The sequence below is a fragment of the Prionailurus bengalensis genome, chromosome C1 (assembly GCF_016509475.1).
Source record: "Prionailurus bengalensis isolate Pbe53 chromosome C1, Fcat_Pben_1.1_paternal_pri, whole genome shotgun sequence".
Lineage (NCBI taxonomy): Eukaryota > Metazoa > Chordata > Mammalia > Carnivora > Felidae > Prionailurus > Prionailurus bengalensis.
This window is the reverse complement of record NC_057345.1, coordinates 59000855-59028682: the sequence shown is the minus strand read 5'-3', so window position 1 is coordinate 59028682 and position 27828 is coordinate 59000855. Positions and strand designations below refer to the sequence as shown.

The window sequence follows — 27828 nt, the reverse complement described above, 5'->3', positions numbered from 1 at the left end:
TTAGACAATAACGTTCAAACTCAATCCCGGCCGAGTGTCCTCATTATCAAGCCTGGTGCAGTGGTGCGTCAGAATCAGGCGTCTTGGAGACAGCCCCGGAGTGCCGAAAGTCCCCTGCCCGCTTCCTCCTGCGAAGACGTAGCTGCGGGTGGCTGTGGTGGCGGCGTCCAAGATGTCGACTAAGAATTTCCGAGTCAGTGACGGTGACTGGATTTGCCCTGACAAAAAGTGAGTTCATGAAGGGTCCCGAATTGGGGCAGGGTTTAACGGTGGAGGCTTTCTCGGGTTGTTTCGGCGTTTTCCGTTTTTATGGTCTCCAGTACCTCAGGCCGGGTTGAGAAGGCGAACCGCCGGCTCCCAGGCGGGAAGAAGGCTCCAGCCTCTTCTCGATGAGGTATTTCGGGAGCCTTTGTTTTGAGAATGTCTTCCAAGTTTCTTCGACATCAACTCTCCAAGACAGCCCCTCTTTTTCGAGAGCGAGATGGCCTACCTTTTGCCCCCACACCCCACCCCCGCCTCGGCCAGGTTTCAGCGATAAGGAAATCTACAGAGTCGTGGCCAGCTTGCTATTGGATCTGCCCCACGTGACTTTTTCCTGCAGAACTTTACTTTTGTTCGCGGGAAGCTGCTTTCTCGAACTCGTTTTTTGTTTTTTCATAATTCGCCTTGTTGTGTTTTTTTGTTTTTTTGTTTGTTTGCTTTTTAATTTCCGTTTTCTCCCATACTGTTTATACTTGCCCCTAAACGCTACCCTTCTTGGATTTAGGAGATTCTGACTTTTTTCTCTAATAATCTTTAATTTCCCCACGAGAATCGAACGTTTCGCCTGCTTAGAGCCGAAAGGCAGGAGGCCTGTGTTTCTGCTTGCCTGGAGATGCCTGCAGCAGAGAAGCACGTGTTTAGTGGCTCAGCCTTTTGACATTGCTGCTGAAGTCTGTGTGCTCTATTAAATTGCTAGATTATTTTGGAGGGTGCTCAAATACATGTACCTGTTTGGAAACACATGGAAAGTAGTTGTCCAAAAATTGAACGCACAACTCACGTTCAAATAAAAGTCTCAGATTTCTTGTCCTTAGGCTAGCCAAAGATAAAAATTCACAGAGAAACTTTGAAGCAAACAAATGTGGGTTTAATTCCAGTTCCCTTGCTTACAGATATGTAACTTTAAGTAGGTTATTTAACTCTACTAAAAAAAAAAAAAATAGAATAGCTCCCTTTCAATGAATATAGGATAGCATAGTGTGTAGAGCAATGAAATACAGCAGATACTCTTAATTGGTAGCTATTGGTTTTAGTTTAAGAGAATTAAATTATCTAATGTCCGTAACGGAGATAAGTCCACATTTCCTCGGTATTTGACTTCTGACCACCTTGTAAGTAGTTTAAATGAAATATTGTGTTTATTTCATAACAAGTTGATCGCCTATTTGCATAAAGGTTAGGATGATCTGAAGGATCAGGTGTATCTGACAGTATTGAATGGGACCAATTCATATGCTATGAATACCATTGCTCAGTGGTAAATACTATTGAAACCATTCAAAAGGTATAGCACAACTTCTGATTTTAATGTTACTGATTGATTACTTGTACAATGATTTACCTTTGACAGTGTCATTAATGACAGCATACACAAATATTTGAAGTAGGTGTCTAAGTGCATTCAACTCAATTACAAAGATGAATAGAATATTTCTACAATGTGTATATTCAGATATGTATTTTCAAAGAAAAGTAATCAGTTTTTTTAAAATTTAAGCTTTGTATATCACTCAGCATTTAACATGGTTTTACCAATATGCAGATCACTATCAAGACCATGTAAATGAACTTGATAAGTTTTTTGTTTACTTAAGTTTGCTGAATATAAACATAAAGTGACACTGTGTTACTCCATATGTTGGGTTTATTGGTTGTGGTTGTTACTTTTTTCAACTAGGTTTCAGAGGTTTGGTAAATGCCCCTACACAACTCCCATTTCCTTATAGTTATTGAACCTGTGTATGTTTTTAGTCCATATAACCTATCATCTTTCCTTACCATTCTATCTTCTGCTTGTAAAAAGAGCATTTTATCAAGACCCATGAAACTATATTCTCCCCACTGGTCCATCCTTAGGATTATGTATTTCTTATCATACTTAACACATTTTTGTATGTATTTCCTTATTTTCTATACTAGGAATTACTTTGAAGTTGTTTTGGTTTTGTTTCTAACTCTGGTGCCTCCTCAGTAATTGCTAAAGTGGATATCTCACTTCAGCTTTGCTAAGGGGATTTTGTTGTCATCAATCATATGTGCTAATAGAACACTGAAACACAGAAATCTTAAGCGACTTACTAGGATCACGTAACTAGATAGTGAAAGATTGGAGTTTCTTATCCTGGACTTTTGACTTAAATTTTATATTTATCTTTTATTTTTTTCCACCTAAATTGTGATGATTTTTTTTTCGTAGTTAACATTGACATTAACATGACTGAGATGGTGTCAGAGAAGTTCTGGATGTAGGTGTATAGTAAGGGATCATTAAAAAGTTGTGTATAAAGAATTTTAAAAATTCTTCAGTTTTAAATCTCTTTCTGAATATCTTTTACTTTATTTTCAGATGTGGAAATGTAAACTTTGCTAGAAGAACCAGCTGTAATAGATGTGGTCGGGGTAAGCATTTAAGGAAGCTTCTTTTAAGACTGTATACAGATCATTTTTAAAATTTCCCCAGATTAATCATGTATCATTTTCCTATTTTCAGAGAAAACAACTGAGGCTAAGATGATGAAAGCTGGGGGTACTGAAATAGGAAAGACACTTGCAGAAAAGAGCCGGGGCCTTTTTAGTGCTAATGACTGGCAGTGCAAAACGTATGTGTTTTAAATTATCCACTTTTTCTTCCATAGTAACATATCTAGCCACTACTTGTTAATATTTCCAATTCTTTGTCACATTGACAAACTTGAGGAAACCTTCTAAGTCAAAGATCTGTGTACTGTTTAGTCTGTAGCTGAAGTATAGAAGTTTAGTCTGTATAGAAGTATAAAGAACTTTTAAAAATTCTATTTTTTTAATGGTAGTATTAGTTTATACTATGATGGATTATGTATACCAGTAAATGAATGCTTAAGGTAAGCTTGCATTTCAAAAAAAGGATGAAGGGCTATTTAAAATCATCAAAGCCTACTTCTTTCTATTAAAAAATATGAAAACTTTTAGCTGCTATCATTAATGTGAAATACACTTAAAATTCATTTTGCCTGTTTACAGAGTAATTTTAGAATCATAAGTTGTGTGTCATAAATATCTGTAATTAGGCATTCTTAATATGTTTGATTTTCAAGTTCTGTATAGATATTTTTCCAACTTCCATCTTTTCTGTTGTGCAGATGAATCAAATATATAAAAAAGGACTGAATCAGAAGAGGGCCATACATAAATTTCTGATCCTATATGGATTAAAATTGTACTGGAAAATTTTTTGTCAACAGATTAGGTCACTGGATTTGGTATGCTGTGAAATTTAGTGCTTGAACTGATTCCTCAAAAGAAAAAAATTTTTTTGACGTTATTTAGAAGGTATAAATAACTTTGCTGTCTTTTGAGGTAAATTTGGAGACTGAGAAATTAGTAAAACCTTTAAAAGGTGATTTTTCCCTCTAAGACATCAAAATCTGTGTATATATAATTTGTCTCCTATTTTTCAAAAAATGACAAAGGCACTCTTCATACTGTTTAGCTTTTGCTTCTGCTTAAATAGTTGTCTTGTTGGAATCCATATTTTCTCTTAGAAAATGTGCACTAGTACGTTTTCTTTGTTTACATTATCCTTAATAAATATTTCTTTATGGTAGTGGTTTTATCCTAGTTTTTATTTTAAAATTCTAAACTGTCTAGAAATTAACTCTTTCTTGTGTTATAGTCTACTAATTTGGTATTTTTCCGTTCCAAAGGTGCAGTAACGTGAATTGGGCCAGAAGATCAGAGTGTAACATGTGTAATACTCCAAAGTATGCTAAGTTAGAAGAAAGAACAGGTAAAATTCAATCACATTCTAACGAAATGACTTTAATTTTTTTTAATGTTTATTTATTTTGAGAAAGAGAAAGAATCCCAAGCAGTCTCCATGCTGCCAGCACAGAGCCCAATCTGGTACTCAATCTCATGAACCAGGATATCATAACCTGTGCCAAATCAAGTCAGATGCTTAACACACTGAGCTACCCAGGTGCCCCTAAGTGATCTTAAAAGAAATAAAATTTGAATTAGCAGTTCTGTCACCTTCTTATAAGAGTACAGTAATTGAGGATTCTGTCTGTTCTGCCCTTAGGTTTTTTTACCTTAATGTTTTTCTGCCATACACAAAGTCGTTTTCTGTTTAACAGTATCACAGTTTACAGAGTATAACATTAGAGAGCTCTGTGCTAACAAATAGTGAACATTAATAAGGGCAGAGGGAAGACTCACTAGCCCTTTAAGAATCATCTGGACTTGGCCCTTCTAGACTTTAGCAAATTCTTGTTTTCTTCCCCTCGTTCTTTTTTTAATTTTAATTTTTTGTGATACTGTCACATGTGAGAACATTATAACCTAATGTCCTAGATATTTTTCCTTTTGTAATCCTCAAGTCCACCCTACTCTTCTCATTCTAAACCTTTGTACTTATTGGACAGATTGAGGCCTTCTGATAAGAGTTTCCTTTCTTTCATTCACCTCTTAAGGTATATATCTTATGTTTTTTTCATCTTTTTTCTGATAGTTTATTTTGTGTCCTTTTTAGGGCCATCCCTTTCTACCTGACCACAGAATGTTGGGGTTCTTCAAGACCCAGTCCCTCAGTTTTCTTTCTAAGTCCTAACTTTAAGTGACTTCAGCACACCATGATACCCAAATGTGTGTCTTCAGCTGAGACTTCTTTGACCCATATATCCAGCTGTCTATTCAACATCACCAAGTAAATGTCAAACTTATTATATCCAAACCGAACTCATGAGTTTCCCCCAGGACCTGGCCCTCTTCTAGTGATCTCTTTCTCATGATTAGTACCACGCACCATATGCTTGTTGCATAAGACAGAAACCTAAATGTCCTTCTTAGTAACTCCTTATCTCTCCTCTACTCCCCTCAAAATTCTTTTCAATGACTACCCTAGATAAGGATACCACTATATCTTGTCTTAGTTTCTGTCTGTACATACTCCCCTCCTGCCCAGTTGCAGCCAGAGATATTTTGTTTTCCAAACTAAAAGCTCCATATGTTTAAAACAGTTTTCAGGTGCCTGGGAGGCTTAGTCGGTTGAGTGTTCAGCTCTTAATTTCATTTTAGGTAATGATCCCAGGGTCCTGGCATCTGGCCCCACATCAGGCTCTATGCTGAGCGTGGGCCCTGCTTAAGATTGTCTGTCTCTCCCTCTGCCCTTCTCCCCTGCTTGCTTGCTCACTCTCTAAAATAAAAATAAATAAAACTTGTTTTTAGGATAAAGTCCAGAATCTTTAAGTTTTTTAAATTGTATTTCCAAAAAGCCTTTTATCTACTCATATTCTCTGACCTATTTTGTGATTTCTCCTTTAAGTTTGCACTATTGTAAGAGCAGTAGTGTAACAACTAAAGTCCTCAAAGTTTGATACCTTCTCACTTTTTCTTTACTCACTCTTTTTTTTTTCTTTCTTTCTGTGATTCTGTTGTCTTGAGCCATTCCCACTTCCCTGGCTATAACCAGTTGTCTTTGCTGGTCGCAGTTGAAGTTGTGAAATAACCTATAGCATTGCTCTCTAGTGTCTCTGCTATTTTTAGTAAGGAAGTCCAGGGTTCTGGAGAACATTTCCTAAGCGTGGGATAGTTTGTGAATAAAAGAAAACTTCATGCACTACTGAAAGATTGCTGACTTTGCATTATCACATTAAATAATTGTACAAATAATTTTGTACAATTCTTTTTTTTTTTTTAATGTTTATTTTGAGAGAGATCATGTGCACAAGTGGGGGCGGGGCAGAGAGAGAGGGAAAGAGAATCCTAAGCAGGCTCCATGCTGTGAGCGTGGAGCTCCAGGCAGGGCTCAAACCCATGAACTGAACCGTGAGACCCTGACTTGAGCCGAAATCAGGAATTGGACACTTAACCAACTGAGCCACCCAAGCGCACCTATTCTCCTAGTTTTTGAATAGTTACATGTTAGCAACGTCCTTGTTAAATTACTAGGTTTTTTTTTTTTTTCTGTAGCCCGTATGAGATGAGAATAGCTTTATATTTGCTATGATGTTTATTTTAAAGTAATTGTCCTTACGTACCTATGCAAAATTATGTGTAACAGTTAACGTCTAAATCTTGCCTTAATTTATTTGCTCTATCATTTTTCAAGTATAGATTACTAAATGTGAACAGAGAACTCTTAAAAGTCTGTTGGTGTTAAGTAGGGTTGTTTTAATATTTTCACATGTTCCACATATTAACAGTCTAGTTTATTCAGGCATTTTTCTGTCCTACTGGCCTAAGGACAATCATGCTGTTGTATTGTATTTGTTCACTTTGCTTTTTTTTTTTCCCCCTATGTGAATTATTTTCCATCTAGATACTGTGGATTTTTTTTTTCTCCTACTTTTAAGTATTTTGATGCTTATTAGATCTTTATCATTAGTTATCTCTTAAAATTTGTTGTTTATCAGAGTATTCATATCTTAATCTCAGGACATGTTGATGTAATAACTTTCCACGGAGTTTGTAATCTATAATTAGCGTTAAATGTGTGAGCTGTTTTCTTGAGGTTCAGCGTATACCCATTTGTACTTGTTTTTGGTTTTTTATATTTGATTTCTGAAAAACTGGAGCCAAGATTTTACTAAAGAAAGTTGTAACTGTATTTAATACATTTCTCATTCGTATGTCATCCTTACAGAAACAAAAGAAAATTCTTGTATATTACAATTAAAATCCATATGGTCTCTGAAATAAGGTAGGAGGAGGAGGCAAGGAGTCATATTGCAATTATTTGAGAGAGAAATACCGACACATTGCAGTTTTCGCTGGTACAAAGTATATTGAAAACAAGATTAATGTGATGTTTTTTTAAAGTTAAATTTATTACATTATTTTGTTCAGACAGTTAATGTACTTTCTATTTGTGACTGTCAGAAAAAGATGATAGGGTAAGTGATCATTTTTTAAATGCCTGTGATTAGTAAATTTAAAGTCATACATCCTAAATTCTTTAAGAATACTTTTTTGTTTATAAATGTATTTAGCATTTTGCTGGTTCATGAAATCCTTAAATCCCAGAAACACTGACTTTATGTGCTGGTACTGCTCTGCAGTATGTGCAATAGTTAGATTATGTTGCTTTTGCCCACATACCTCTCTATTTTTTCAGTGGGAGATTTAGTTCAAAATTCCCTCACTTTCTCTAAAATTAACTTCACCTTCTCTTAAGCTTATGTGAAAAATCTCACCTAATTGTAGATGTTGGTTGTGACGTGAAAGAATAGTGGTTTGCTGAACTTGATTATTTTTTAATAGAATATTTTCACTTTAAAAGTTTACTGGTTGGGGCGCCTGGGTGGCTCAGTCGGTTAAGCGTCCGTCTGACTTTGGCTCAGGTCATGATCTCGCAGTCTGTGAGTTCAAGCCCTGCGTTGGGCTCTGTGCTGACTGCTCAGAGCCTGGAGCCTGTTTCAGATTTTGTGTCTCCCTCTCTCTTTGACCCTCCCCGTTCATGTTCTGTCTCTGTCTCAAAAATAAACATTAAAAAAAATTTAAAAAATAAAAAAAAATAAAAGTTTACTGGTTAATTCAGAGAACCTGAGTGACTTTTAACAATACATTAAAAATAATTGTATTAAAACCAATTTGGATGTCCTTTATTATGTCATTGTATTTGTATAATTAGGAATATTCCAAGCCCTAGCTACATTTTAGCCCAGCAAAATTTCAATACATCAAAAGATTTCAGACTATCTGCAACTGGTAATCTGTGAAATTTTGAGTCTGTGTTCTTAGCACACTCTTCCCGGAAGAATTATGATGAACTACAGAAGAAAGTCATTATGAAACTTGGTTATGGCAGAGATATGAATAAATGTTTTCCACCCATGTATTCCATGCATAAGCTAAGTAATACAGGACATTTTGAAATTGAGAATGAGAAGAACTAGAAGTGTAGCAATAGGGCTTTTTCAGCTAAGGTATCTAACTTGGACACTGTTTTCTGTAGTGATGTTTTTTTAATACGCTTTTTTTTAAACTAGTAATTTATTAGATAGGCAAATGTCATTGATGAGATTTTTCTTTTTCTCTGTTGCTTGGAGGTGATGTTGTTGGATATATATATTTTCATTATTTTAATGAATTGTCCTAGGATAATAGTTTATGCCCCCTCCCCTTTTAGGTTATGGTGGTGGTTTTAATGAAAGAGAAAATGTTGAATATATAGAAAGAGAAGAATCTGATGGTGAATATGATGAGGTAAGCTATACATTAGTGTGCAGGTTGAATACAAATTAGAAAACCTGTTCAAAACTATTTTAACTGAGAAGGAATAATACTAAATGTATCTTATTTTTTATAAGTGTACTTTGATTCTTCTAAAGCAGCTTACCATTTTTTAAGTCATAATTGACTTAAATATATAATTGTTGTTAAAATTAACTTAAAAAAATACATATTGACCGAAACATATAAAAGTAATTTCTTAGGAAAAAATAGTGATTTTAAATATTTTCAGCTGACAGCAATATCATGAAATTTTTTTCTCTAGTTTGGACGTAAAAAGAAAAAATACAGGGGGAAGGCAGTTGGTCCTGCATCTATTTTAAAGGAAGTTGAAGATAAAGAATCTGAGGGAGAAGAAGAGGATGAGGATGAAGATCTTTCTAAATATAAATTAGATGAGGTAAATGATTTCCTTGTCTTATTTGTTCTTAGTCTTTTTGGAGCTATGTTATAACATGAATCCTTTTGACGATCTTTGTCCCATAGTGAAGATTATGTTCTGTGTATTCATTAGTTCTCACAAGGGTTTTGAGCGTCCACTCTGTCAAACACTATTCTAGCTCTGGAGATAGAGTAATAACTAAGAGCCACCCTTCTTTTAATGGAACTTAAATTCTAGAGGGGAAAGACATAAATGAACAAGATAATTTAGAAAGCAATTATGTTATAAAGACACATGGTAACGGATCATGAGAAGAGCTACTTTGGTTTCAGTGGATGGAGGATTTTTGAGGAGGTGAAATTTGAGCTGAGATTTGAATGATAGAATGATATTAGTTGCTACAAGAGCTGTGGTCAGAACACTTTCAGGCAGAGAACGTAAATAGAGGTCACTTAATAGGGAACAAACCAGCAATGTTAAAAAAAAATCATACATAAGCCAGTGTGGTTAGAGCAGAGGGGAGAATGGTAAGGGGCACCACCATCAGGTGGTATTTATTCTCTGAGTCCAAAGTGTAAAGTTTTATGGCCTTATGTATAGATCCAGATTGAGGGTACACACTTTGGGGTCTGATCATAAGAGGCCCTCAAATGCAACTAAACAAATCAGCGTGGAACAATTTTTAAAGCTTGTAAGAAACAAATGAGGTATGTTTATCTGACCTGGTTCAGGGGGGTGACTGGTTCAGTATGTTGAGATGTAGGGGAAGCAGAATGGATTTCTAGAGTTAGGAAGACCACCTAAAGGTTATACTGTAATACATAGTAAAGGGGTTAAAATTGAAAATTTTTGACTGCTTACCTGGTCATACACTGTGACAGAAAAAGAGGAAATAAGTATGATTTCTAGGATTACTTCTTTGGAATGTCTGAAATAACCAGTCTGTTTAGTTGAGATGAGGAATATAGTAGGCAGATTTTTAGGATTGAGGATTTGCTGAGATGTTGATGACATCACATATCCATATGGAGGTGTCCAATACACAGGACTGTTTATCATTCCTCATAGATAGCATTAATATCCAAATGTCTAAATAATTGACTGAATTTTTGTTAGGATGAGGATGAAGATGATGCTGATCTCTCAAAGTATAATCTTGATGCCAGTGAAGAAGAAGATAGTAATAAAAAGAAATCTAACAGACGAAGTCGCTCAAAGTCTCGATCTTCACATTCACGATCTTCATCACGCTCATCCTCCCCCTCAAGTTCAAGGTCTAGGTCCAGGTAAACGGGTACAGGTCAAGGGTAACACCAGTCAAAATGTCAGTATCTAACTTCTTTATTTATAAATTTTGTTTTTCTTGACTGAATAAGCTTTCCTTTTTATTTGAGATTTCATTCAAGTCAACTTTTATAAAATAATTTTTTCTTAGTGCCATGAAGTTATTGTCCAATATTTTCAGAAATGCAGAGTTTTAATATGAAACTTCCCTTGGTCCATTTTTATCACCATGCTTTTTATTAACATAGATTTTAAAAAATTCATTTAAATTATTATATATAGTGCTACTTGATTAAATAGGTAGTTTACATTTAGAAATTTGTAAGTAAATTTAAGATTTATATTTTTACTAATTATGTTAAAGGCTAGTGTAGCAATTTTCTAGACCCTAATTAAATCATTGCTTGCTATACAGTGTTTTAATGATTTAATAGAGGTATTCCGAATGAAGGAGCCGATTCAGCCATATTAGTTATATTGGCTTAATGCTCATTATCTTGAGATGTCCAGGAAAAAGAAGATTTACTTGGTGTTGTACTTGAATATTATTTTGTTAGTAACGTAAAATTTGAATATTACCTGGTTGTGTAGTCAACAATGAAAATTCAAGTGAGTAAAAGCAGTATCTTTGTGTAAACAATGTTCCCATGAACAATTCCTGTTCATGATCCAGTGAAATCATGGGCAGTGGATTTTAATGGTTTTTAAGGGTCAAAATATTAGCTAATTGAGCACTTAACAGATAATTTGGGGGACACCTGGGTGTCTTAGTCCGCTGAATGTCTGACTCTTGATTTTGGCTCAGGTCATAATCCCAGGGTTGTGGGATCAAGCCCGGCGTTGGGCTCTACACTTAGCTTAGAGCCTGCTTAAGATATTCTCATTCTCATTCATTCATTCATTCTCTCTCTCTCCCCCCTCCCTCCCCCTCCCTCCTCCCTTATCTCCCCCTCCCCCATCTCCCTGCCCCCCCCATCCTGCACCATCCCCCGCTTGAGTGCACATGCATACCCATTCTCTAGAAAAGAAAAATTAGATAAGTTTTTATTTGAGCACTATAAAGCCTGAAAGCTTACAAAAGTAATTATAAAGATAGTAATTTTAAGATGTCAATAGTAATCTTTTTCTACAAAGTATTATTTTAAGGGGTAAATTAAAGGTAATATAATTACCTAAGACAGGATTGTTAATGTATTTTCTCTTTAATTCTTTAACCTTTGAGTAGATAGAAAAACAGTTAAACATATATACATGTCATCATACTTACAGTATCATACTAGCTAGAGACTGAGGAAACAAGGAATTTTCTAAGGGAAATTGATAGAGATGTATCAGAGAAGTTAAATTATAAACAGCAGCATTCAAAATTCCTGGATGTGTAAGTCCTAGGTTGCTTTAAAAATTGTGAACAGAAAGTATTCAATGTTAATGAAGTGAGATAATGCTTAGTGTTTTTATTTGTACAATTTTGAGTGATTTTAAGAGCAATTTAGTCAAACTTGGGAAGTGATAGTTGGTTTTCTTTTTAAATGTTAGCTTAAGTTTTGGCATAAGTATTTAAGTAATATTACCTTAAAATATTTTGTTCTGAAAATGTGTATCTCAAATAGTTGTCTTTTTATATGAAAATGAACTCTAATATACATTTTTCTTTCAGTGTTCATATCACAAAGTTCATTTAAGTGGTCCTGGAAAAAAAAATCCTTCCATGTTGTTCCAGGTCCCGTTCAAGAAGCTCTTCCAGTTCGCAGTCAAGATCTCGTTCCACTTCCAGAGAACGTTCGAGATCTCGTGGGTCGAAATCAAGGTGAATGAGGTAGCATCTCTCTGTAAAGCAGAGAGAAAAAATATTTAAGGCTGCAGAAGGCGTTGCTGCTTTTTTTCCTCTTATTTTGCTTCTACTTGTCAATTTTATTTTAGCATTAGAAACTAATGCACTTGCCTCGGCTTAATTTTCTCACCATGAGATGTTTCCATTGCCAGCAGTGTGCCAAGACATTCCCATGATTGAATTAAGGCTGCTATTTTGCATTATGCAAGGTTTGTTATTTTTGTACTAGCTAAAATGTGATGAAATAGGAAGATGGAGCAGAGTCTTATCACCAGATCTCTAGTAAAGTTATGTTTGCAGTAATTCAAATAAAATTACAGATATGCAGAGAAAAAGTTCACTGTGTTTTTGAAAGGAAGAAAATTAACCTTGCCTCAAAACAGATTGTTTTGTAGGGCAGTTGTTTCAATATTTGCAGAAACTATTTTGTCATTTATATCAGATAAAGTTTCTGGAATGTCTTGTACCCATTTCTATTTTTTTGTAATATTAACACTATTATAAAAATTATAAATATAAAATTTTACACAAACACTATGCCTAGAACAAGCACTCCTCTTGAATTCTACAGACTAAATAAGGAAGTATGGTTGGTTAGTCAGGTAGGATGTGGTCTTAGGTAATCGTTACTGTTAACTTCAGGTTGCATTTAGTTTGACGGGTAGAGGGAAGCAGTTTGTGAAGAAGCAAATGACACTAGTCTACTTCCTTAAAAGTGTTTTTTTAAACTTAGTAAAAATATGCTGCCTTTTTTTTAAGTTTTGATTTATTATTTAAAGCATCTAACAAGAATAAGAAAATGACTAAAATTCCACTTCTGTGGAAATTTACCCTGAATCATAATGGTAGTTCTTTTGGTAAAAATGCTATTTAATAGAGCCAAATCTGTAGCATTAGAGCACAACTGCAATTTAACATGAAAGGAAGAATGATATGCAAACTTGTATTAAGCCAGTACAAAATGGAGAGCAAATGAGTTTATTGTTATTGTGTATTATCATTGTGTTAGTACTTTTATTTGAGTGCTTCTTAGGTGAAGATCTTTAAGTTCTAGTTCCATTTGGGAAGTACTAGAATTAAGATTTACAGAACAGCCTTCATATTCTTCCCAAACATTTTTTTCATTGCTTATAACTTTCCAAAGAATTCTCCTTTTGGGCTTTCTGATTTTATTTTAAGCCCAAAGGTGAATTTTTTGGGAAGTTTGAGCTAAATTCCTTCAACCAAAATATGTAAATGAAGAAAAAAATTTGCATTTAAACATTTGCACATTTACTTCTACCTGAAACATGTGAATGTCAACACTTCATACTTCATGAATAGTATTTCTTCATAAAAATACTGTTAATATAAATCAGAGTTTTAAAGTTACTCATTTTATTTTATTTTTTTGATTATTTGGCAATTGAATACTGTTTTCTCATTTCTGTCCCCTATCCTTGCCTTTTCTAGAGCAACTTAATAAGTTGCGTAATTCCACAAGGAATTGTAATGTTTATTTTCCTCGGGAATTTGTATATAACCTACATATTTTTTTCCCAAATGGGAGAATGTGTTTTCTAGTCATAAAGTCATGCAAATGCAATTACCTTTTGGTTTTGCTATTTATGTATACTTTAAAATGATAGCCTCAAGTTAAAAAAATTCTGCTTTAGTTATAAGTGATAAACACTTAGAATGTTAAAAAAAATGATGTTAAAGTAATTGTACTTAAGTAGAATTGTTTTCGTGATTGAACCAGAAGTCTTCTGTTGAGTATGCAGTAAGTATTCCTTCTTATAAAATTTTCAGTTATAAATCCTATTTGTTTATTTTTGGAGCTGTTAGCTGAACGATCTGCCTCATTTCTTCTTTTAATGAAATGTTTGATTTGTTTCTCAATCAATGAAGATCCAGCTCCAGGTCCCACAGGGGCTCTTCTTCCCCACGAAAAAGATCTTATTCAAGTTCATCATCTTCTCCTGAGAGGAACAGAAAGAGAAGTCGTTCTAGATCTTCTTCACCTGGTGATCGCAAAAAAAGACGAACAAGATCACGGTCACCCGAAAGGTTTGGGTTTCTGTAGAAATAAGAATGGGTGTTCTTAAGTGTGTTTAATAGATTAAACTTTCTAGTCAAGGATTAGATTTTCATTATCTCCTTTGTTCCAATTTTAAATTACACTTTTCAACTTTGAACTTCAAAACATTTATTACTTTGTTTATCGTGTGTGCTTTGATCAGGTTGCTTAGAAAAGTTGTAGATCAAACCACTCTTCCACTATCTGATCATTTTATTGTTTAAATTTTTATTTTTGCATATGATTATTATAGCCAACTCTCGGTTATTTCTGTCTTTTAAGATTATAATTCAGAGGCTGTATGTTGAAGTAATTTAGAAGTTAACTTTTAAACGTATTTATGATTTTGATTTTCCATTAAATATAAATAGAAATCTGGGGCCTCTAGTAAAAAAAATTAACCTTTTCAGATCATTGGAAATCTATTCTCAAATATGTATAAATGCGTTTCCACGGCAAATTATTGTTTTATGCCCTTTATAAAGATATAAGGAAGTTGTTCTTGTAGCTAATACATTTTTCATCTTGGCAGTCCAAATCTTTTCTACCTTTTTTTAAGAGAAAGACCTTTACTAGATCACTTTATCGGTATTGACATCTTTAAAATTTGTAGAGTGCAGATGTCATCTGTCCGCCATTTTTGCAACAGGCTAATTACTCAGTTTTTAACTTTCTCTACATTCTCAGTATCTAATTATGTAGGCACTTTTAATGATTTCTTTTTGTAATCTTTGCCAATTTTCCATATCCTTTCAACTTGTGAAAATAAGGATTAAGTAGTCTCATTATTGCTGGGTTCAGCGGTAGGATTACCTCATGATTCCTTCTTGTACAGAATTATTAATTTTCCACATTTTGAAGTTTAGATATTAAGGTTACACACAACTAGTGTTGTTTATGTGCGTTTGTTCTTTTGTAAGACAATTACTCTGTACTTGAGTGAAACTCATTCTGTTGCTTTCTTACCACTCTGCAAATTTTTATCTTAGCCACATATAATCCCCCTAGTTTGTTGTCATCTAAACTTAATGAACATGTTCTCTATTCCATAAGCCAGGTGATTGGTGAAAACACTAAACAACCCTGAGCCCAGGGCCAACCCCTCGGAACACCACTACTTTACCCAGGTTGATATATTGACTTATTCATATTAGCTGCATGAATATAACCCTATAACTAATTGTACAATCATCTTGTGTGACCTAGATTTCCAAAACGTAATTATTTATGAATATATAGTCTCATACACAGAAGCCTTGCTGTATTTGTTTTACATATAGACTTACCACACTATATAGTGTATCACAGGGATTGATTTTAGTCACACTTCCATTACCAAGTTTATATGCCTTTGTTATATATTATCTGTAATTTTACACATTTTTGCAAGGCTTTCCTTCATTATCTTAAATAATTGAGAGGTGGCTATATCTTGAAAGGAGAAGATACTTGTAAAATATAGAGAATTTTAAATTACGGTTATGCTATTACTGGGCTCACATCCAACGTCTGAACACTAGTTAATTTTATGTGTATAAGTTTGTATCTTATATTTTAATTATTCTGTCAGCATAATGAGGTTTTATTTTTTATATTCTCACAGTCTTATGAATGAATGCTGATAACAGCTCTAGTTTACTAGATTATCTGCTTTCTCCATTATGTCTTACAGGCACCACAGGTCATCTTCTGGATCATCCCATTCTGGTTCCCGTTCAAGTTCAAAAAAGAAATAATGTATTAAAATTTACATCTAAAAAAAAAACAGTACAGTGCATGAAGCATATTTTTTAAGGAGTTGGTGTCTTACTTGGTCAGAAGTGCTAAAACTGCTAGTAGAGGTGCATGCCTTTCATTGCTTTTCACAACAATACAGCTGTGTTTATTTGTGAAATTAAAAGTAAATAGTATTTTAAGCCATAATGTCCTAAAATAGATACTCTATTTATCATTCATTATTTACAACTATTTCATTTAAAACCATTTCAGCTGTGACAGAGTACTTTGTTTCCTAATTTGAACTCTTGTTTTTTCATTTCGGAATATGAACTATTGACTGAAGACAGGATAACCTAGGCTTGCCTGAACTTTGGGCATGGAGGCAAGACTGTGGTAAAGTAGTTGGAAACAATCTGTTTATGTTAATTGGGAAAAGGAGTCAACCTGTTCCTATGAATCTATGTCAAAGGGATTCCTATCACAAAAAGTAAAACTAGTTGAAAACAGCCAACTGGAAACTTTCTCATTTTGAAATTCCCTATGCTGAGGGTGCCTTAGAATCTTTGTCTCTCTTTTATCCAGTTTTACTTTTTTGTACCACCACATTTAATGAAGAAAAAAAATCTTGTGAATTTCAGAAGGAAAGGGGTGTTATTCATTTTCCCTTTCCTGACAATAATTTTGAGCAAAAATGTCAAACAGGTTCCTCTCTTTACTGATATTGATGAGAAAAACATCCGTTTCAAAATGTTTTTATCTTAATATTTTAAGAAGCTTCATGTGATATCTTTTAAAAACCTGGTTATCACATATGGTAGTATCGATAAAGTTAAGTCGTAGTTAATGAGGAACAAATTAAAGTATATTTCTTTGGGTGAAAGATCAGCAGAGAGATTGCGAATTTAAATGAACATTTATTTGCCTTGAGATGTTCAAACACTGCATAAAATTTTCTTCTGAGTAACAAATGAATGCTTATTTCTGCATGACAGGCAGAAATACTTAGTGTTCCTATTCATTTGAAATTACTTATGGCTTAAAATACAGAGTTCGTTTTATTTCTCAAAATCTGGTCACTTGAGCTACATTTTGTCCTCTGGTTTAAAAACAAAAAGGTTTCTTCTCTTAACAGTATCTTCAGTGACAATGCAAGGTAAGTATGTTAAGGGAAATCGACAAATTGTGCTTGGGGACTTTTTGTCATGGGGATCAGTACCCACATTTTGTTTTTGTTTTCCTTAATTTTAAATTATTGTCTACTGCAATTAAAAATTTTAAAGTTTTAAGGTTATCTAGTAGACAGACCAAACAAAATTATTTGTTTTTTACTTTCAAATGAGTGATTTTTCTCTTCAGCTGATCTAAATGAAAGCAAAATATCTTATGTACAAGTATTTTGATAATATTTTTACAATGAACTTCCCCTTGTTTTTTTATGTCTTAATTTTCTTTGCTGCGTTTACTGTAGGTTGCACAAGAACTTTTACTCTCTTGTATTGTGCCTCAGACTTCTTGAAAGTCCACCTTCTAAATTTGCCCAGATGATCTTCTAGAGTCTACATGTTACCATTGGTTTATTCTTGTGCTTTCTGTATTTGAAACTTTGGCTGTACTAAGCAAATGCAAGGTTATAAATTTAGCTGATAGTTTACAGACAATTCAGATGATTATGATTTCATTTGGTTTAACTAAGCTGTACTAGTTCATTTCATGAAGAAATGATGCTGTAGACAAATGTAAATAAAGCTGTGAATCAAGCATCAAGTGGCATTTGTGAGAAATAAATTAGAATTTTTAAGCTCTGAGTTAATGTTTATTTTTAAGCAAATCAGTCTTGTTACATTTGATTATGCATTGTAAATTCTTTATATTCACTTATTTTTCTGTAACATCATGTTATATTTAGGAGTTCTTGGTTTAAAACATTCCAAAGCTATGATCAGTTATAGCCATGGATACTCGAAATTCTTGTGACTTTTTTTAATTGAGAATACCCAAATTGAATGTTTCCTATCAACAACATCCCACACTTCATTTCATGTGGTAAAATAGCACTCCATAGTGTGCTTCTTGAATTCTTTGTAAAACTGTGACTTTATAACACTCAGTAACTTTTAATTAGTAAGTTCTTAAGTTCTCATTTAGAATCCTTTCATTTAAATAATATGTGCATGGTATCTGGTCATGTTTTAAGTTCAGGGCAAGCTCTAAAATGTAAGAAAAACCACCTCTCTGTGCAATTATAAAGGTAAAAAAGTCTTTGTTTCACATCTCATTTTTTGTATTCTGGCATCCACAGCCATTGTTGTAGATATTGATAAGAAGGCAGGGAATTTCTCCACTCAGCCCTGTTTTTTGATACAGTCCTGAGATGTTTTCACATTACCTTTTAGCATTCCTGAACTGGAAATTTTATTATTTCTGAAAAATAGAGTGGATGGTTTCAGTTAAGACAGTTTAGGGTATGAATAAATGTACAGGCATTATATGATTCTTCCTGCCACTTTTAGACATGGTTGTGTATCTTGTATTTTACAAAAAGGAAGGTTACAACTTAAAGACATTTAAAACTTGCCCATGGGAACCGCAGAAGTTGCTAAATAGGAATTTACTTTCAAGTCTGATGGCAAATTTCAGTATTCTCTCTCATAACCAAAGCCAAAATGGTCAGATGTCTTTTAATCTAGTGATGTGGTAAGATGGTATTAATTTCAGTCATTATTTGTAGGTAGGCAGATCAGATAGACACCAATTTTATAACTAGATTTACAGAAAAGCTGCAGAAATTGTACAGTTCCAGTATACCCCCACCCAGTTTTCACCATCATTAACACATTACCACACACTTTTGACAAAACTAAGAAACCAATATTGAATTATTACTATTAATTACAATCCAGATTTCATGTGAATTTCACCATTTTCCATTACTCTGTTTAGGATTCAGTCCAGGATACCACAGTGCACTTAGTTGTCCTATCTCTGCAGTCACCTGTGGTTTGACAGCTTTTCATTCTAACTTGACAGTCTTGAGGAGTATTGGCTGGATGTCCTGGCGAATACTCCCCTATTCTAAATTAGTCTGGTTTTTTTCTTGTGATTAGAATGGGGGAGTTGGAAAGAATATCAGGGAAAGTTACTTTCTCATCAAATATCTGGTACATAATATCCAAATTTGCCCAAATTCATCATTGTAGTTAGTATTTTTCCCTTACCTACTCCATCCTTTGGAAGCAAGTTACCAGGTACAGCCCACCTTCAGAGTAGGGATCAGGGAACTGAACTCCACATCCTGTTGGGGAGGGCTGTCCTCTCACTTGGAATTTGTTTGTAAAAAAAAAAAAAAAACCTCATTTATATTTGTATGGATTCATGCATATTTCTTCTATACTTTAGGTCATAGGCTAATGCTATGTTATTTTATTGCTCAAATCGTTCGAAGCTTTGGCCTGGGAAGTTCTTTGAGACTGGGTTTTTGTTGGTATGCTTCCATTCTCCAATAGAACAGAAAGTAAATGATGGAGGAGGGAGGGAAGAAGTGTTGGAAAGGTATCATCAAATAGGTGAGGGGATGGGATCTAGATCCATCATGGTGGGGTGAGGGTGGGAGGACTTGACCTTCAAAAAGAGTTTTGACAATTAGAGTATCAGGAGGGATGGATCCAGGTAGCATTAAGGCAAATTTGTAGTCATTGAGAGTGACTAGTAAACAGTATGGTTTCTTTTCATAACATTTGCACACATTTGTAAAAAAACATAATAAGTAATAGTTCTTAAATGTATGTATTTAGCAAAATACAAGGTACTAGTGTAAGAAAAATATTTACAATAACCAGGTAAATTCCTAAGTACTTGAATGATTAAAATATATCTAGGAAGCTTTTGAGGAAAGCTACATAGTATTCAAGGATGTAAAAATACTTGGGTTTGAAGCTAAAAGGATATAGGACAGCCCTTTTCCCATTACCTTAATTTAGTGGGGGAGTACTTATAAAATATTTTATGGTAGAAATAAAGTCTGATCAAAATGGGAAGAATTAGTCTTGCCTGGATAAAAGCAAAATGCTTTACAGGAATTGACCAGTAGTCCTGAAGGAAGGAGATGGTTTGTAGATGAATGTGAGCTAAATGGTGAAGGCTCAAGTTTTGATCATGTTTTTAGAGGACCAAAAGTAACCATGGCTGTGAGACACCTTGGAGAGAAGGAACCTCTTGATTTGTCAGGATTAAACTGGACCACATTGAACATTGACTGAAAACAGTGAGTTACAGTGATGTACTAGAGCAAGGATTTTGTATTTATCCCCAAAGATGAAACAGTCATAGCCTATTATCAACCTCATCACAAAGGCTGGGTATCTCCCACCTGGATGTAATAGGAAGTAAAGTTGAATGGGTGTGATCCAGGGGTAGAATTGACAATGAGATTTGATGTTTATCTTCTGGAGTGAAACTTCCTGATTTGAATTTTTACTTTATGGTAGCTGTATCACCCTGGGAATGTTCATTGTGCCTGGTACATGAGTACACAGCGAATACTGGCATTTGTGAGTCTGGTAAGCCAATTAGGTAGCAAATATGTAGCAAACTGTTTCCTCTGCATTTGAAAGATTTGATGTCTTATATGAGCAAAAGTGGAAAGAAAAGGAAATGTCAGGATTTATAAGGAATTTACATGTAAAAAATCTTGTTCAAGGATTACAAAGACTGATATTTAACACATTGAAAATTTTAGGCACACCATTGGACTTTTGTCATTAGTGCCATTTTGATTGCATTTGCTGGGACTTTTTGAATCAATATGATCTCTTCATTTTAAGATCCCTAATTTTTTTTCATCATTGGATGAGTTAGCACAGACCTTTTAGAGGGTAATTTGTCAGTATCAATATTTAGAATATAACCAAAGAATTGTGTTATTCAATTATTTACATATGTTGATTGAGTCTACTGCATGCCTGACAGTGAACTAACTAGTTAATGACTAGATGGTAAAACAGCAAGGTATTCTAGTGAATCTATCAAAACTAAGAAAACAGAATCATTACAAATTTTGATGAGTACCATGAAGTAAATGAGTGGTGGGTAGAAGACCTAAAGGTCAGAGAGAATTGGGAGAATAATTCCTGAAAGATCTATACCAGAGTTGCTAAGTCTATGCTAACATGATAACCTTAAGGCTGGTGTAAGGCATAATGAGTAAAAAAATGAAGTGGTAGAGGTAGACACTCTTATCATGCAAAGCCGCTAGGCCACAGAAAATAATTTAAGTAGATTCTACAAACAGTTGGGACATACTGAAAGGTTTGTAATAGTCCTAGTTAGCTTTAAGCAAATTTGGCTACTTCTTGGAGAACAGATTAGAAAGACCTACTTTATGGGAAAAGAATAGAAGTCTTGCTTAAGCAGATTACAGCATTTGTGTAATCAGTGTAGTCCTAAATTTGGAGTTATGTGAGTAATGTATTGGGCTTAGAACATGGAAGTAAGATTACAACATTAACACAAAAGGAAGACGGTAAGTGATTTATTTATTTTTAATATTAGACTGTGCATGCACATGAGTAGGGGAGGGGCAGAAAGAAAGGGAAGGAATCCTAAGCAGGCCCTGTGCTATCAGTGGGGAGCTTAATCTGTGTTTTGATCTCGAGCTAAAATCAAAAGCGGGATGCTTAACTGAACCATCCAGGTGCCCCCATGAAGGTAAGTGATTTAAACCATTAAAAGATTCATTCCTCAAGAAATAGTAAAAGTACTAATTTAAGGTAAACTTTCACAGTCAAGAAAGCATTTCAATTTCCACAATAACCCCAAAAGGTACAAGAAGTTAATAACAGGATAATAAAACTTTAATAATTCTAAAAGAGGTTTTCTTAAAGAGAAAAACATGAAATACAACAATAGGCTAGCTAAACTACCTGTAGTTAAGTGAAAATGGATTATACACCCCAATTATATGTTGTCACACTGGATTAAAATTCACAAAAACCCCATTATAGCTATAAATTATGCATTCAGAGTAAGAACACAGGTTGAAAATAAGCTGGAAAAAAGTTACCAAACAACAGACTAAGCTAGTATTAGAACAGGAACTGTATAGTGGTAAGAGTCCATTTAACACTAATGTCACAAACTTGGAAGTGCACTTCAGCCCTGGCTTCTCTTAAAGCATTCCATATCAACGTCTAAAGCTTCAAAATGTTAGGACTGACAGGGTGAATAGATCTGTGTATTTGAAAATCATAATACCTTTCTCTATGAAGAAAAAGGTATTATGAATAAACATCAAGTAGACCTACTTGGTTATTGGTTATTGTAAAACATTACATCTAACAACTGCATATAGAATATTTACACGTAGGCTATTGAGCCATACAACAGTTCTCAAAGGATTTATAGTACAAAATACATCCATTGACCAGTGGAATTAAACGGACTCAATAGCAAAACTAGAAAATAATTAGGATTTAACATCCCCATATGGTAAGGAACAAGTGATGGAAATTTAAGATATTCTGAATGGTAATGAAAATATCCTCGAGATTCCGCTAAAGCACTACTTAGAGGGAAATGTGTAATTTTGAAACCATGTATTAGGAAAGAAGCTACACCAATATCTACGTTTCCATGTCAAGAACATAAAAAACAGATCAAACATAAAGTAGAAAGTGAGAAAACAAAACTAAGCAGAGAACTTCGCTTCATGACAAGATTTATCTTTCCACCCAAAACCACACAATATATTAAAACAGGGTTTTTCAGGACACTGAACTAGGAAGACCGTGATAATCTGATAAAGGGAAACAAGGCTAACCCTATTGAATGCCAACTTACTCCCTTGAGAAGATTTCTGAGATACATCACAGGAGTTCCCTAGGTGGAGATTTGCAATTTTCCCTGAGTTTGGATGGAGTAGGAAGGACAAGGCCACTAAGATGGCAAGTAACAGGAGAGGTGCATGCATGTGGAGATCCTTGGTTGGTCCTCCAAGTCTTCAGGTGAGTCATGGTTAGCATATGTCTGAAAGGAGACTGCGACGAGTCCAAGAAGCTCTTAAGAACCCCAAGCATAGAAACAAAATTACAGCAAATCTACCCCATATGATAGCCCATCAAAAAGTAAGTTAAACTTCAACCTCGTTACCATCTGCTAAAAAGTAATCTATTTTAACGATAATACTGGAGGGAAAATATTTCAGAATGTAACTTGGGTGTAGGATCAAGGGGAGACCTTAAGTTTCTTAAGAATTCCCAAAACCAAAAAGGAAAAGTTTATTTTTTTTTTCTGAATAAATGGTTTACATAAGATAATCCAGACACAAAAAGTAAAAAAGGCAAATGACAAGGTAGGAAAATGAGAAATCGGTATCTCTAACAGTACAAAGAGCTCCTACAAATTAATAGCATATGACAATCCAATAAAAAATGTACAAAGCAAAGAGGAAGTTAATCCAATAGAAAATGTAAAAGCAATTAAAGAAGTTAATACACATGGAAATAGATTTAACTTCCTTAATGAAGTTGGATTTAAGTTCACTAGTATTTATGGAAGTCCAATTTAACAAAATATATTTTACCCATCAGATTGTAAATATTATAAACAGCAATACTAGTTCAGGGCTGGCAAATGTAGAAGCAGAAATTCATGTACTTTGAGTGGAAATATCTTTGTGTGAGCATAGAAAAAAATTGGAAAAAATATACCTCAATCTGTTAATAAGGGTTTTGGGAGTGAAAGAAGTGAAGATACTATTAGCATCTTAAAATATAATTAAATGCTTTAAACTTGTCGTTTTAGCTCAATTTGTTATAAAATTTTTAATTACAAAATCAAGGCAATTTAAAAACTATTGTGGTAGATTAAGTAAAAGGTGGTAGTGATCTGAACCAGGTGGTAGATGTGGAGATGGAGACAAGTGAATGTAGATGAAATATATTTTGAATTAGAATATTACTGGATGATGTGCTGGAAAACATGGTAGAGAAGGAAGACTCAAGGATGGTCATTGGAATTCTGGCTTCAGTAAGTGGATGGTATATTGTATTCTGAGATGGGGAAGACGAGTAGAACAAGGAGTGGGGAAGAAAATTTGAAGTTCCATTTAAATGGGATGAAGTTCTATCTAAATGGCATGACAAACAGTCAATTGGATATATGAAACAAGTTCAAAAAAGACGTAGACTGCAGATGTAAATTTGGGGGTCATCAGTGTACAGCAGTTCACTTCTGAGGATCTGTCATGTAAAATAAGTCCTACAAGTATGCACACCAGTATACACAAGAATATTTGTTGCACCATTGCTTCTGATAGCAAAAATTACAAATAGTCCAAAGAGAAAGAATTTGGATTATTCATGGTATTTAAGAAGAATGAAGGATATGTATGCATACTGACAGAGAATCATGTTAAATGTTAAAAGACAAGTTGGAGAGTACTTCCAGTAAGGATGGGAGACTAAAGAAATCATTACTTTTTCTCCCATTTTAATTTAGAAGATTAAGCATAATTACATGTAATCTACAGTCCATTTTGTGTGGTATGAGATAAGGTTTATGTCCATTTTTATTTTCATACAGGTATCCATTTTTTTCAGTGCCTTTGTTGAAAAGACTTTATTATCTTAACACTTGCTGAAAATTAATTGAACATGTATGGACGGATGTGTGTGTATACCTATCTTTTATCTGTATATCTGTATTCCCCCCCCCCCCGCTGTGTGTGTGTATAGCCATAAATATCTACCTATTTAGATATAAGTAGATATAGTATTCTGTTCCATTGAACAGATATGTCTGTCTTTATGCTATTATCACGCTGCCCTACAGATAACAATGAAAATCTGGTTTAAAATTTTAAACAACTAAAACCCACTGGAAAGCATTCAAAAGCATACAGAAATTGCCGAAGAGTTTAATCTCAAAACTCTACAACTAAAAGGGTAAGAATTAAGGGTTACTGGCCTTTTGGACTGAGAGAGATGCCCAACCCTCATGACTATATCTGTGGGAAATCAGTGATGGGAAAAATCAGTCTCACTGACAAAAAGTGCCAGAGATTGGAGTTCAAGGCTGAAAAGACCACTGCATATTTAAATAGGAAATCCAGGTGATAAGAACCTTAAAAAGAATGAGATAGAATTTCTGCCCAAATATATGTTTGACAGCTAAACCGTGCATGAAAGAGAATCTCCCTGAAGCCTGGTGAAAAAGCAAGCAGAGACCAGAGTGGAACCTAGTCTTAGAAGATAAAACTACTCAAGACCTATGTCCATGACTTTGATGCTTTCCTTAAACGAGTTTATTCTCCACCCTGAGCACCTTAGGTGGCAAATAGTTGAAATTTCACAAGCTTGAAATGTAGGGCACAACCCAAAGCTGGCAGAGCACCTCGAAATTAGAGGAGAATCTGCAGAAGAAAGCCACAGACATGGTGGTCCCCATCACTGACCAAGAAATTATGCAGTATAGGGTAGATCAATCCACAGAGCAGCCATGAGAAATCATGACAACAGAGCAGAGATAGAAAAGCAGCTGTATACCACAAAAGGAAATGTTGGCAGTCTGAATCCAGGCAAGTTAACTACCTGGTGGATGACCACATCACCTGCACCCCCAGCCCCCACCTGGCCCCAGGCCAAATCAATAATCCTCATGGAAAACAATAGAAACCATAGTCACTACAGTATATTAACTACTTAGTCCAGTTTTCAACTAAAGACTATCAGGCATGCAAAGAAACAGGAAGAAAAGTTTGAAGAAAATGCAATCAATACAAAGGGATTCAGTATACCCAGATGTTTGATTTAGCAAAAACTTCAAGCATCTCCTTTATTTTGTTGAAATAGTAATTATATTGGTTGATGTTTGGGTGTTTAAATCTACTTTGGATTCCTGAAATAAATCCCATTTGATAAAACTACATATTTTTCCATTTTTCATGAAAATTGTTCATGAATTTTTAAATTGGATTTTATATAAGAACTTACCTCCATGGCAAATCACAAAAGCCACTGAAATTAGCATTCCTTTCTTCTGTTATTTCAGATTTTAAAAATCAAGAATTTTGCACTAAAACATAAGCTCCATAAATGTAGGGATATCTGTGTTTCTTTTATATCTCTAACAACTAGCACAGTATCTGACAGAATAGATGCTCAATAAATATTTTTTGAATGAATGGATGGATGACTAAGAAATATGCTGGGGCACCTAGGTGGCTCCTCTCAGGTCATGATCTTGTGGTTTGTGAGTTCAAGCCCTACATCGGGCTCTGACAGCTCAAAGCCTGGAGCCTGCTTTGGATTCTGTGCCTCCCTCTCTCTGTCCCTCCCCCTCTTGCACTCTCTCTCTCTCAAAAACAATTAAAAATATGCTGAAATTAGCAATTGGATCAATGGAATAAGAATTATAGATATTTTCCATTGATAATGAAGTAATGCAAAATAGTTACTGATCTTGTTTTGTAACCAAGTCTATTTTAAGATTTCTTAATGCAAGTTCAGTAGAAGTGGCAGAATATATTCATCAATGCTAGCTAAATATTGATATATGTTGTGAATTTTAAAAGGTAAGATATGGGGCGCCTGGGTGGCGCAGTCGGTTAAGCGTACGACTTCAGCCAGGTCACGATCTCGCGGTCCGTGAGTTCGAGCCCCGCGTTGGGCTCTGGGCTGATGGCTCAGAGCCTGGAGCCTGTTTCCGATTCTGTGTCTCCCTCTCTCTCTGCCCCTCCCCCGTTCATGCTCTGTGTCTCTCTGTCCCAAAAATAAATAAACGTTGAAAAAAAAATTAAAAAAAAAATAAAAGGTAAGATATTTACATATTAAAATGTAAATTATTTTTAGAGAATAGTTTAAGAATACATAATGGGTGAGGGGCACTAGGTGTCTCAGTCAGTTAAGCCTCTGACTTTCTCTCAGGTCATAATCATGGTTTGTGGGTTTGTGGGTTCGAGCCCCGCATTGGGCTCTGCACTGACAGCTCAGAGCCTGGAGCCTGCTTCGGATTCTGTGTCTCCCTCTCTCTCTGCCCTTCCCCCGCTCACACTTGGTTTCTCTGTGTCTGCCAAAAATGAATAAACATTAAATTTTTTTAAATTAAATAGATAATGGGTGATTATATACTTTAAAATTTTTAAAAAACATTTGAATATGTGGTCTTTTCAATGATCTGACTCTAATACTCCACTGGTCTGTTGATTAGACATGATAGTTTGTGCACTCCAAGGAAAACAAAATGACCATTAATACATAGTTATGTATTAATTAGTACACCCCTAAGAAAGATATCAGAGGTTCCTTAAGCAAAACATATTTGTCATTTAGAAATTCTCTTTAATATGCTGTACAGCATGTTATTAGGTTGGTCACTAGAGGGTGCTGGTGTTTCAGACCAACACAATTCAGGCTATTTCTGCCTTGACACTAAAAAGTGCCAGCCAGAATCCATCTGGCAGCATCCTATTCCGTGGCTCCTCAGATTCCCTAAATCACTTGTTTACAAGGTAAATAACTAAAAAGCTGACAACTTAGAATAAGATGAAGCAAATCACTGAAAGGAGGAAAATGTTACACAAAAGATCTGAAATGCAACATATTTAATGCACTGGTATAGAGGTGAGTAAAGAGTCTAACATTAACTCTGTTACTGTTATGAAGTCAAGTTAGCTACAGCATATACTGCAATGGGGGAAGTAAAATTTCAAAGAAGTCAAATATTCATAAAAATGAGAATAATTTTTGATATAACTGGAGAGACATTCAGCTTTGATGTTTGCTGTATGAATCATGACAAATTAAGTTTTTAAATAAAATACATAATTACATTAGACTCTCATTACTGAAAAATTTAATTTGATACTTTCATCCAATATGCATTAAAGTATATATATGAAAATATTAAATATTTTAAATGAGATTTTAGAAAAAACTTTCATAAATATGAGTGTCAGATTAATTCAAATTAATAAGACAAAAGTTTGGAGAAGATTTAAAAAGTAAACCACTTGAGTATTCCTTCCTAGCTGTCATTCTCATTAGAAACATGACATTTTAAAAGAAAATTCAAAAGTGTAAAAAAATT

General features: G+C 34.5%; 1 protein-coding gene across 3 annotated transcripts; it reads left to right on the top strand.

Moving 5' to 3' along the window:
* The first annotated feature begins 50 nt into the window (after nt 1-50).
* ZRANB2 (zinc finger RANBP2-type containing 2) lies at nt 51-17552 on the top strand. 3 transcript variants are annotated; one of them, XM_043575272.1, is made up of 11 exons: nt 51-228; nt 2609-2661; nt 2753-2861; nt 3945-4027; nt 8369-8445; nt 8738-8872; nt 9971-10140; nt 11859-11945; nt 13860-14018; nt 15082-15155; nt 15701-17552. In XM_043575272.1, the coding sequence occupies exons 1-10, from the start codon at nt 173-175 to the stop codon at nt 15113-15115; spliced, it is 963 nt and encodes a 320-aa protein (XP_043431207.1). In that variant the 5' UTR covers nt 51-172; the 3' UTR covers nt 15116-15155; nt 15701-17552. The 3 variants fall into 3 exon arrangements, with proteins under 3 accessions (XP_043431207.1, XP_043431206.1, XP_043431209.1); XM_043575271.1 differs by lacking the exon at nt 15082-15155; XM_043575274.1 differs by lacking the exon at nt 15701-17552 and having other exon boundaries at nt 15086-15134.
* The last annotated feature ends 10276 nt before the right edge of the window (nt 17553-27828 follow it).

Excerpts from the sequence above, each read along its gene's own strand:
- ZRANB2 (XM_043575271.1), top strand. The coding sequence starts at position 173 with ATGTCGACTAAGAATTTCCGAGTCAGTGACGGTGACTGGATTTGCCCT. Across the intron at positions 2,862-3,944 it reads AATGACTGGCAGTGCAAAAC|GTGCAGTAACGTGAATTGGG; the intron begins GTATGTGTTTTA and ends TCCGTTCCAAAG. Across the intron at positions 10,141-11,858 it reads AGTTCAAGGTCTAGGTCCAG|GTCCCGTTCAAGAAGCTCTT; the intron begins GTAAACGGGTAC and ends ATGTTGTTCCAG.